Raw genomic sequence first — 12,677 nt, forward strand, 5'->3', positions numbered from 1 at the left:
CCGTCACACTCATACCGGAGGCAGGACAGTAAATCTACAGGGCTTTTCTTTTTCCTGACCGGCCTTAAATCACACGAGCCGCAGCATCGCTCTGAGCTAGTTTATGACAACAGGAGAAAGGCGCACACTTTAAGGCAAGATGTGTGTGTTTGTTGAATGCACACTGACACACACATCCATCCATTCGCCCCCAGACTGGAGCTGTAACCCAAACTGCTCATCAGTTAAGTCATCAGCACGACCACACAAACACTGTTTGACCACAATTGGAGCAGAGCTCAGCTCCATCCACTCAGCCCTGGAATATAATTTACTGCTGCTTCATGCTTTTTTTTTTTTTTTTTTGCTTGCAGAGAACATTATACGGTCACTGAAAACAAAACAACAACCTGTGGCCCCTGTTTTCACGAGGTCTCTGTTTTCCAGTCAAAAGTTCACCTCCAAACCTGCTTTAATCTTAAATGTTCATGTCTTTCTTGCAACGCTGTGGGTTTTTTTTTTCTTTTGTACAACCGTTTGTGTTTGCAGGAATTGGCCCGGTGTGGTGTCAGGGGTTTGCTTACCTGTCGATGATGACAGGGTCTGACGGGGTCTCGTTCCTGTTGCCGCAACTCTTCTTATCGCAGCACCGACTGCAGGGGGAGGGCGACAGAAAAGCACAGGAGCGGGTTGAGGGGGGGTTAGTCGGCGTGATGTGAACAACAGAGAGAGCAAGATAAGACACAACTCAAACGGGAGAGAGAGGAAGACAGATGTCGAAGCAGGAAAAGAGAAATCGGGGAGCAAAAGGGCGTGGGACTTTTTTGGTGAGGTGGTTTGGATTTCATGGTGAGACCGGGGGCTTCTGTGGATCATTTTAGGTGAAGTTTGGGGGGGGAGCAGCTCGATTAGGAGCTGGATACAAAGTTGAATTAGCCTCCAGGGCTCAGGTTAGCTCCATTTCTGTCAGACATCACACAACCAGACATCTTATGTTCTCTTATTTTTCCTCGTCACTCGTCCCCCTCCCTGTATCCCACCCCTCTCTCTCTCACTCTCTCAGAAGTGGGTCACAGAGTGGTCCCACTGGACCTGGGGAGTGGTGCATGCTGGGTAAAAAGGGGGCTGCATACTGATGTGACGAGTCCTCTTAGAATGATTCGACTGCAGCGCGCCGTAACCCAAAATCTACCACATCTACCTTTATTCCTGTGAGTGTCTGCATGTCTGGGTCTTCCCTGCATCATGTGTGCTTCCACTGGATGAGTGTGTGGGAGGAGATGCAGGAAGACAACTGAGAACCTGACCCCCCCCCCTCTCCTCCTCCATGCTTTCTCCAGTCCCCCAGGACCACAGGCTTGCAGAGCCAGATCAGATTTCTGATCTCCACCGTTTCCTGCAGCATATGAAAACAAGTGGTCCAAATTGCCTGGTGCGATAACCAGGAAGCGGCTACACACTTGGCCACCAAGCGGCCGCTCTTGTGGGACCCCCCCTTCGCAGGCTTTGCTTGATGCTTCTCACTACTTTTGGAGAATGAATTCATATCTGCGTTTTCACGTGAAATCCGAGTCGGCGCATAGCTCAGTGTCAGGACAAGGCAAACTGCCGCGTATTACACAGGGGCCCGAGGAGGATGGGTTTGAGTAATGAGCTTTTCCTTGTCCTAATTAGCCGAACATGAGAGGGATGCACACACAAGCATGCACGTGCAAAACAGAAATAGGCCAGGGCCCATCTCGTCTCTCCATCCCACTTTGTGGAAAATGATAAGATTTCTATCGCAGTTTAGCCATGCACTTTGTATCATTTCTTTTTTTTTCTCTGAGCTACGAGGGGGGATAAATAAAGAGCTTTGTTGTGAGTCTAGCTTACCTGCACATGATCTCGTGGGTCAACAGAACCCGACACATCTCTGGATTTTTATCCTGACCCTCGTAAACAATCGCCTAAAGGAGAGAAGAGGAGCAATCACTGAAATAAAATGAAAAACACATTCAGATGCAAACAGCTGCTGCTGGTTTCTCCGTTTATCTGTTTCAGATATTTTGCAAGACGATGAATATGTTAGAAAAATGACACCTTTTAGTTTCAGTACAGTTATTTGGTGCTTTGTTTAGGATTTATTTACAAAAACCACCAGCGGCACAGTTTATAATACATTTGAACTTAATGTAAAGTTTATTTTAATTATTATTGATGCATTACTTTAATAAACTGATAAGATATAGGTACTTTTAATAAGTAAAAAAATAATCATTTAGCCAGGTCTGACATGACATTTTTTACATGAAAGCTGCTAGACTGGATGAAGACTTTTCTTTATCTTTGGAGGACTGGAAAAAAACAAAATCTAGATAAGTCATTTTTTCTTAAAATAAGTGCATTTGTTCTCGGATTGAGGAGGTAAAAGAGACATTTTGCCAAAAGACCAAGACAATTTACACTTAAAATAAGAAAACACAATCGCATTGTCTTATTTCAAGTGCATGTTATGTAATTATCTTATTTAAAGAATAAAAATACTCATTCCATTGGCAAATCTTCTCATTTACCTACTCAAATTAAGGGTAAATACACTTCATTTGAGAAATTTTTACTTATTTCTAGATCGTTTTTCCAGTGAGGATGGTAGGGATGGAAAAACATATTGACACTGTAGTTATGAGACATCTTAGGGGACCCCTAACTGGTTTTTAAGGTCAAAGATGCCAGAAAAAGCCCCCTCTGTCCTACCATCACAAATGTAAACATGTGGAGTTGGACAACAGACATGGGAAATTTCCATGGAAGTTTTTAGTTTTGTCAGAGGAGACTAAGATGAATTTATGGCAGCAGATACTGCAGGTAGGTAGGATGGGAAGCAAAGGTTTTTAACACATCCCAATCCCACTGTTAAATACGGAGGTGGATTTATGATACTGTGGGCCCATTTTTCTAACCTGACTCCGCCAGATGGATTTGCTCCGCATATCCATCTGGAAACCTTCCGTAGAAGTCATTTTGGGAAGGGGCGAAAATACTGGTTAGCTGATTGGCCTATGTTGGTGATAGACGGGCTAAATAAACCAATCAGATCAACGAAGCATATGACGTACTAACAGAGCGACGACGAAGAGGAGCCAATTGATAGATCAAACTCTTGCTGAAACCAGTCGGGAGAAGAGCAAAAACATCTTTTCCTCTGAGAAAAGCCTCCAGAGCAGTGTTTTGCTCTTCTTTCAGTGAAGAAATACTCTGTAATTCTGATAAAACTTGCTCGATAGCCACGCTAACGCTAGTTTCATCGGCTGAAGCCGCCATGTTCTTTAGACTGAACTGTCGCGCTTCTCGTTTCGTAACACCTCAACCCGCCTCAAAGCCAACGCTGATTGGACGTTCGTTTGGTGAACGGCTCCAAATTTTCTACAACAGAGAGTCTCCAGACTGATCTGCGAGTGAAACCTTGAAAGCTCGCGAGATCAGGATGGTCTCACGAGGCTACCATTTTTCTGCTTAAGCCCTGTAAGCCTTTTCAAGTTCATGGATCTTTTAAAATTTGGGGATAAATGAAAACATTTTAGGTCAAAGATCCAAACAATTTGGCCACAGCAAACTTTTAACTGTCATGTTAGTTCCCAAACCTTTGGAATCCAGAGTCTGGACTAATTAGGGAGCGTGTGAAGAGAGAAGAGGTCAAAGGTCTCTGACTGTACGTTCCAACCTTATAAAGTGGGATTAGACACCGCCATTTTGGCTAAAAGCTTTTCAGGTTTTGAGGTAGGTGGATTCTGGAAATCATTTCCAGAACTTATAAAATTATAGTAATCAAATCAATTTCTTCTGGTTAGAGTTTGATTAGGTCACTGCAGTAAAATACAAACATACTTTACATCAACGTCTTTTTTCCTTTTTTTAATATGTTTATTTATTACTCTAGATCTATATTCATAGCTATATTAATACCTAGCTTTTAAAAGGTTGAGCTTTCTTTTTATTTATTTTACTTTTGCTATTATCAGTCGTTTATCTGCTTTCCTTTCCTTTTTGTCACCTTTGTGTCTTTGAAAGTTTCACATCCTATCCGCTTTGTCTCTTGAATGAAACGTCTATCATGCCTTTACGAGGGGTAAATATTCCATTCCCCTCCTTTCTAAATGTGCCCCTGACGGCGTACGGCGACCAGCCCCGCCGTTCTTTATGCCTGAGCTGCAATGTGATAAAAAGATAAAATAAAAAACTATTTGTAAATTCATTTTTTGTTTTGTTTTCGCAAACTGTGCTGATGGAAAGTCAACCAGGACTTCAAGCCAAATAAAATAAAAAAATAAATAAAAAAGAGAGATGTGTGTGTCTTTCATTTTGGTAGAAATGTTTGTCTATCTGGCAAATGCACGTATCGTGGGAATCCAGTCCTCCCGAAACAGGAACGCCGTGTTCCGACGGAGACGGTAAGAGGGAAAATTATTTGTATGTGTGTGTTTGTGTATGTGGCGTAGATGTGTTAGCGCTCGCACGTATGTTTGTGCACAGTGTACAGTGAGCAGTTGGACTGCCAGACTGGAGTATAGTGCACCATCTGGTCCATGCAGCACGCCGTCCAAAAATCTAGTCTGGTTACCCCTCCAACCTCGCTCAACATGCTCTCTAGGGCTTGATCACCCTAAACCCCCCCCCCCCCCCCCACACACACACACCAAACGCCTGATAAACAAGCACAAACACACAGCATCTCCTCCTACTCTTTTCATTCTAACACAAACTCTCTTCCAGCTTAATGGCACTAGAGGCAGAATTGGCAAAACAAAAGACCTGATATGAAAACAGTGATGAGGGGGCTTTACTTTTCTCCTCGCCGTCTAATTCAGCCCCACCAAGAATTCCCTCAGAGTTCGCCAGCTAACATGAGCGCCACTCTGTATTTCTTTTGTGCGACTGCATTGGCCACAACACCACACTCCAGAATAGTTTGTTCTGTTTCACATTGAGGAAATGAGGGTCAAGGTCCTCAAAGAATGAGCTGGCATGCATCACTGTCTCTCTCCACCGCTGACACACAACCGTGCGATATACACACACATTCCTCTCTCTTACACACATTTATATACATAAAAAACACACACTTTGCCACCATCGTCGCCTGCAGGCTGCTGAGGAGAGGAGGAGTATGAGGACACATGTCCTCTACTTTTCTGGGCCTCTGTAAATGCGTTCCACAGGTAAGACAGGTCGTTTATCAACCCGGCTGGGCTCTGCTGAAAGTTAAGGGTCTCAGACACAGGCTTAAAAAAAGGCAGGGTGTGTGTGTGTGTGGAGGGGTAACTTCTACATCAGCAGGACAAACAAACTAGATTATTACTTTTTTTGTGTCTTTCTTAAGCTGTGATGCAGGATTTGGTTCCTACCTGTTTAGTCATGGAGTCAATAAGTCGAACATATAAATCCTGCTCTGTCCTGATTCCTGCAGGAAAACAGAGAGAGGTGGAAAAGTTTGACCCATTTAGACATAATCAGTCTGTTTCCTTCACTATAAAAAAAAAAACAAAAAAAAACAACAAAAGCAGGACATTCGATCACTGCTGCACTTTATAAATGGAAATGTTCATTTCACGTTTATGATATATGACGTTTCGTATAAACTCTGTGTGTACAAAATGAAATGAAGTTTGTCTAAGTCAAATTAAATGGTGATTAAATCAACATAAGTATCATATAATATCTGGATTTAATGTTTTATCTAAAAGGATGGCTTGTTTGAAAAAAAAGAGCATGTATTATTTATTAGTTTCATTGAAAGAAAATAATTAATACATAATTAATAAGGAAAAATATAGAATTATCTGAAAAATTTCAATTTAATTGAATTAAAGTAACATTTATTCTAATTTATATATATATATATATATATATATATATATATATATATATATATATATATATATATATATATATATATATATAGCTAAAATAAATCTCACCGTTACTGTAGAGGAGCTGAAGCCTATAATGAATGCCATTGTTGGTCTTTTCCCCCGTCGTTTCCTATAAAAACAGAAGCGAACACAGAGAGGCGGTTAGAGCGAACAAACCCTCTCCTCCTCCACCTCCTCCACCTCTTCCTTCTCCTCCACCTCCTCCTTCTCCTCCTGGGACCCTTTTCTATGGAAGCACCGCCTGATATTATTTTGAAATAAACATTTTTTTAAATAAAATAAAATTCTGAACTAATTCAAATCCGTTCCTTTTCCAAAGAAGGACGAGATTTAAACACTAATCAACCTGCATTCCCTTATTTCTTTAAAGTTACAGATTTATTTATTATACAATTGTTTCAGTTTTTTATTATATGAAGAAAATAAAAAAATAAAAAATGGAATATCAACTAAAATAAAGGTTATTTTAACACCTTATCTAGTTACATTTTTATTTTTATTTATTCCAAATTTGTTCAAATCAATTTTTACATAACCCTCTATTCTCCATGAATCACAGTAAATAAAAAATATGTAAATCAGTTTATTTGGATTTAATAACTTGCAGACTATTAATAAATGCAAATGTAAATTAATAATTCACTTTTTATTAAATTATGTGTTCAAGTTAACATCGGACACGCTTAAAAAAAACCCTGATGTTTAGAAGTTGATTAGAGATGTTAGAATAAATCCACCAGGAGCGGAAACTGAGCTTCAAAAGTTCCCACACTGGAAAAATAAATCCAGAATATTAAAGAAATGCATTAAAATTTAATAAAACCATCAAGAATAATGATTAGAGGTCGGATGCGCTTTGGGAAGCAGCAACTAAAAACTACATGAGTGGGAAAAGATTTGAGCAGGAATTGATCCCTGCTGTGCGTCTGCCTCTGTTAGCGCGGCTGCTAATTCATCACTTTGACTTAACAGCTTTTATATCGCGTCAGGAATTAGTCCTGCAGATGAGGCGCATCGTTTATTATTATTATATGGGCGATTAAAAGTGAAAAAAAGAAATAAAATAAGGGATTATAAGAAGCTGCACAACTTTGATGATTTTAGTAAGAAATAAAAAAATAAAAACCCACCTTTTCTTTCTCCACAAAGTCAACGAATGTGGTTCTCTCTATCTCCACCGGCTGACCCTGCCTGTCGTACAAAGCCAGGACGAAGTGGAAGAAGTTGGACTTGCGGAGGTTGGAGGGCGGCTGCTTCTCGAAGTGCGCCCGAGCGAGACCCACTCCGCTGCGGACACAAACAAATGAAAGTCAATAAAGCAAAGAAACCAGAAACAAGGAAGGCAGGGAAGAGGAAAGGAAATAATAAAATAATAAACACACGCTGCTGCTTTTTTTTTCCAAGTCTGCGTCCAAACTCAAAGGACTAATTTACGCATTTTAATTTAATCAATTAACCACAAATCAACAAATAAAATTTTAATTATTATGGTTTAACATATTTGCTATGTTGGTCATAGGCTAATTTATAAAGTCAGCATGATCGGCCTGCGATAAATTTTCTTTTTCATCTTGAAGAATTTAATTTAAATAAATCGAAATAATTCGGACATGTTAAAAAAAAAAAAAAAAAGAAAAACTGCGAGAAAAGCTGCTAAACCAAAACCCGAAAAATAAACAAATCACTGCGAACTGAGAGTCCAAGCGCAAAAACTCACTGCTGACTTTTTCACAGCAGGAACTTTGGGCCAAAGACGCTTTAAAATGTCTGAAATCTCCAACAGCTTTAAAACCGCGAGTTGGAATCATGTTAAAAATAAATAAATAAAAAAACAAGAAGTTGAGATTCCGGCGGGACGTGAGGTGATCCCACCGCCGGGTCCTCTGGGGACGCCTTTCTGGCCCCCAGTGAATCCGCCGCTCCGTCTTTAAACGCCGCATATCTGAACGCGCTTTTCCTCTCCGCGCGCCGCGGTGGAGGAGCGCAGCGCAGCGCAGCGCTTCATCCGCCTCAGGCTCACCTCTGGGCGGCTGTGTTTGCGTCCAGCACTCCGGCGCCCTGCATCCATGTGCGAACCGCGTTCATCCCGGCCACCATGGGCTCTTCTTTCATACTACTCCCACTCCTCTGGATGCTCTCGTGGATGCCAAACATCAAAACGCACCTTCACTCCGTCTCTCTCTCTCTCTTTCTCTCTCTCTCCTCCTTTCCCCTCTCTTCTCTTCCTCCCCTCCTCTCCTCTCGGCGTCTCTCTTTGATAGCGCTGTCACAGGAGCAAAGTGGCGTGGGACTATTCCACTTTCTGTTTAGATGCGCTCATTCTTCTCAAAGTAAACAAAAGATGCGACATGTGGGAAGAAAAAGGGGAGCTGTCAGCATCCAGGGTTAGCTGCTCCTCATGTCGAGGGAAGAATGGGAGACAGCAGCTGTGAAGAGAAGCGATGAAAGAGGAGGAGGAGGTGAGGGGGGAGCGCAGGATGAGAGTGCGCGCTGAGTCGGCGACAGTCTCCCCCTCCACGGATCAAGGTACAGGTGACAAAAAGACAAAACAAAAATACAAGCAGAAAATGTCAGCTTTTGGAACAAACGGGCAAAAAAGAAAAGGAGATGAATCGGGGTTTCTTTCTGCTCCGTTTCTTTAAAAGAAAGAAAAAAAAGTGCTCCTTCCTGCTCAGATGGATGAAACGGAAGATTACGCGCAATTAAGAAGGCAGTCCTGGGTATCCGCGCGGCTACCGCTCCTGCTCGGATGATTTGCGCTCCTCTCGCTTCCCCTGAGGAATCACTTCGCACCCTCTCTGGGATGCCAAACAGGAGGAACTATAGTAGGTGAAGGAGGCGTGGTCTCTGGGAACGCCCCCCCCCCCCCCCCCCCCCCCTCCTGAAGTGAGTTAATGATACGGACAATCTGCTGTCCACCAACCCGACCAGAGCGCACTCTGTCCCCGCCTCGCTCCGCGCGGCGTCCCGCCCCAGCTACTTAAAGCCCGAAGCAGCGCACGTCTCTGGGCGCGCAAGTCCTTTACTTTACAGCAACCATTCAGGACTGAATCTAAACACCAACTCATGAGGAAATCGGTTTAATCCCTGCAGCGTTCACACTGAGGGAGAAGCGGAGCAGATCCTTGGAGCGTCTTTTCACCCAAACAGCTCAGAATCCTCCACTTTAGTCAGCGATTAACTCAAGGTTTCTGAGTATATTAAAACATTTAAGCTTGAATTACTTATATATTTTTACATCATGTTGTAAATTCTGTAAAATATATACATACTTCAAACTTAAATATTATAACTTGCACAAAAAATCTGAGGTAATCAGTTCCCATAAGCGTTTTGAGTAGGTTTACAGTGCAATGGCCAATTAATTATATTAAAAATAAAACTGTTTTGTTTCCTCATTTTATAAGAAAGTCTGCACACTGCAAAAAGGATCTAGAAATAAGTAAGAATATCTTAAATTAAGTGTATTTACCCTTAATTCAATTAGGTAAATACGATGTTTTGCCAATGGAATTGGTATTTTTACTCTTAAAATAAGATAATTTAATTATTTTTCTTATTTTAACTGTAAACCTTCTTATTCTGTTGGCAAAGGATCTCTCCAACCTCCTCAATTCAAGAAACAATACCCTTAATGTAAGAAATAATTACTAGATTTCAATTTTTGCAGTGCAGGATGATGAGTTAACGAACTGCTTGTTCCCATATTTAATTAAAGGTGTTTACAAATTAGATCAAATAAGGATAAACGATTTTATGCATATGATTTCTAAGAAAAACAAAGAAACAAATGCAGTGTTATGTTTCTCTCAATAAGCTGTGTGGAGCAGTCCAAATGCTCAGTGAGAGTATCAACTCTGGCAGATTAGAAGCTTAAGAAAAGTTTCAGATCCTGCCAATCGCTGCACACATTTTTTTTTTCCTTTCAGCCCATCCATTTGAAATCAGATCAGATGTATTCCATATAATTCATGCGAGACTGTATGTGATAAATCCAGCATAAATACGAGGATTATGGACTAAGCTGTGTAAAAAAAATGTTTCCAAAGTCTAAACATCAAGCTTTGAAAGAGAGTGATGAAAAACAAGCAGCAACATTTGCATGTTTGTTCACTGAGGTGTGAGGCTGCACACTGGTTCACATGTGAGAGCATTAAAACGGCTGGACCTGGTTTCACTGTAAAAAAGGAACATGAAACAATATCAAATATAAGCAAGTTAAATTATTTCAATTTTAACCGAGCATTAAATGTAAACATTAACAATGGTTCAAAACTAATCTAAACACTTGGATCAGAATTTAGTTCATGGTTTTAGCTTAGCTGACCTTTATTTTCATTCATCCTATGTGGCGTTTAAGACTGAAACCTATTTAGGTTTTATTATTAATGAATATGATCAGAATAAACCTTAAAAACTGATAAAGTGTTGGGCATGGATTCAAGATTGGTCAGTTTTAGCTAGGCTAATTTAGCTACAGCGCTAAAGTTTAGCAGAGTTTGGTAACAAACTTTATTATAGCTAATAAATGAGAAATCCCTTATATTATCTATTATCTAATATCATTATGAAGATAATATTTAGTTGATTTCAAAAGTTTAATGCTCTTTCTACCCCTTTGTGTCCTTGCTGGTTTAACTACACCGCTAATGCTAAAGCTAAAATCGCTAGCAGGCTTTCATTTTCATTAATCCAGAGACGGCTAATGCTAACAGACAAAAATTGTATATTTGTTTTGTGTTAAACACTAACTTCTGAGCATATAGTATGTTTTATTTTCATTACCACTAAAGTCAGATCATTTAACTAGATCTTTATTATAACTTTGGGCTAAACCTGGTTTAGCAAGCGAAGTTTCTTATCCTAACTCCATGTTAGCCGTGGTTCCCACTGAGATTATTCACACCTGTTAGATATTAAATTAAATATTTCAAATTTCACCAGCTGTTTGCAGGAAGAAATGAATAAAATTTGGTTAAGAGATAAAAAAATAAATAAATTTAGCCGAGGAATCATCTCAATTGAATGCATTTTTCTTATTTTAGCTTATTTTAAATGTTATATTTTGTTCTCAGAAGTAGGTTATCAACTAAATATATATATATAAAAATAAAAACAGCTTTACAAGTTCAATTAAAAGTTCCCCTCATTTGTCTATTAGAGTTAATTTTAGATAATTCAATTATCATTGAGCTCATTGTCCAAATATAGTTATGTAAAGTATGTTAATATGTTAAGTAAATTTTAAAATATAATAAAGTGCATGTTTAAAACAAAGTTCTCATTACACTGAAAAAATAATACAACCACTTTTGGAATTTACTTAATCATATTTAGTTACTTTAACAAAATTGTTTTATGTCCTAACCTGCTAAAGTAACTAAATACGACTAAGTAAATGCTATTTTTTTCAGTGTACTTTAGTATAAAATAAAATAAAAACACATGGAGACAGAGGATAAGATGAAAGTCTACCTCATAAAATGTAAATTTGGGGGCATTTTTTTTACATGAATGTGTTTCCAGCTCAGATGTTGCTCTTTTCTCTGCAGAGTCTGAGAAAAATGTGCCATAAACGGTCAAGGTTGGACACCAAACTCCAACAATCATCCCATCATTGATGCTCTGGAGCTGTTTATTTATGTCTCCTGCTGTGGGAGAGAAATGTGAGCACCCTGCCATTACACGACACAATAAATGGTGATAAATAAAAGCAACGGGGGATAAAATGTCTCTCTCTCACACACACACACACACGTCCATAGCCATCATTCAGCACATTTGTTTGATTGCGGCCTTCGCCAGGATCTGTCCGCCCGGGTTGATATGAACTCTGCGGGCCTCTAGGGGCGGAGGGGGGGCTTTATATTTAGCATCAACACACACAGAGGCCCCGTTAGTCCAAATATCACCGCCTCAGTGTCCAAAAGCGGAGATGTCAGAAGCTGAGCCCGATGTTCCAGCCATGTTAATTCAGTGATTTACTAACTGCACGGCAGCCGCACGAGCGCTTTGCAGAATATAGATGTGGTCATTAGCAGCGCGCAGGTATGTGCGCACCATCTCAGCCATGCGCTGACGCGCCGGTGCGTAAAGGGAACACCGTCATGTGTTTGCATGCCGAAGGCCTAATTTGAATATATTTTATATCAACTTATTAAAAATAGTAGTTTTCCAGCTTCTTTAGCAGATGAAGTGGTAAATCCAGACATTGAGGCATCGGGAATATAAATAAAAAATAATTAGGAGGAAAAAATAGCCAGAGAGTTCCTTATTTTGAACGATATGCTCTTTAGTGTACAAAAAATAACAGGTAATTGTACTAATCTGACATTTTTATGCAGAAGATAACTCAGAAGGAAAAACACACAAATGATGGAATACAGATTAAAAACAAACCTTGGCTTTTATGAAAGTCCGTATTTTAAGTGCTAAGATAAAAAAGAAAATGTATCAGAAGAGATCACTGATGATTTATCACCCAGAAAAGCTGAACTTCAACCCTGAAAGCTTCAGCTCTCTCAATCACCCGTTACCGCTGCAATGGTGACACCTAGTGGATAGATAGAGGCATTACAACACATCAGCTTTTTGCTCTCAGATTTGCTCTTTGAATTCAAATCTATGGGCTGCGTTCGAATTCATTGGCTGAATCCTCTAAGGACGCGGTCTACCTGGACTGGATCCTTCGAGGTCCGTGGAAATAAGGAGACCGGAAGAGTTTTGGCTGTGAATCTAAGCTAGCCTTCTAAGGCTTTCACCACTGTACCCTCTGTCGCTTAGCAA

The 12,677-nt window shown here is 40.1% G+C and overlaps 1 protein-coding gene across 7 annotated transcripts in view; it reads right to left on the reverse strand.

Annotated features, from left to right (window-relative positions):
- ebf1a (EBF transcription factor 1a) overlaps positions 1-8,699 on the reverse strand; it is a 121,781-nt gene extending 113,082 nt beyond the window's left edge. For 4 of the 7 annotated variants that reach the window (XM_038281228.1, XM_038281227.1, XM_038281225.1 and 1 more), the window contains exons 1-6: positions 7,912-8,697; positions 7,022-7,178; positions 5,937-6,000; positions 5,364-5,419; positions 1,855-1,928; positions 564-632 (exon numbers count right to left, since the gene is read on the reverse strand). In XM_038281228.1, coding sequence (XP_038137156.1) covers positions 564-632; positions 1,855-1,928; positions 5,364-5,419; positions 5,937-6,000; positions 7,022-7,178; positions 7,912-8,045 — 554 coding nt within the window. In that variant the 5' untranslated portion in view covers positions 8,046-8,697. Of the gene's footprint in view, positions 1-563; positions 633-1,854; positions 1,929-5,363; positions 5,420-5,936; positions 6,001-7,021; positions 7,179-7,911 lie in introns of all 7 variants that reach the window. The other 3 variants (XM_038281229.1, XM_038281231.1, XM_038281232.1) reach the window with 2 other exon arrangements.
- Between the last annotated feature and the right edge of the window lie 3,978 nt (positions 8,700-12,677).

The sequence above is a fragment of the Cyprinodon tularosa genome, unplaced genomic scaffold (genome assembly GCF_016077235.1).
Source record: "Cyprinodon tularosa strain WSP-4 unplaced genomic scaffold, ASM1607723v1 ctg169, whole genome shotgun sequence".
Lineage (NCBI taxonomy): Eukaryota > Metazoa > Chordata > Actinopteri > Cyprinodontiformes > Cyprinodontidae > Cyprinodon > Cyprinodon tularosa.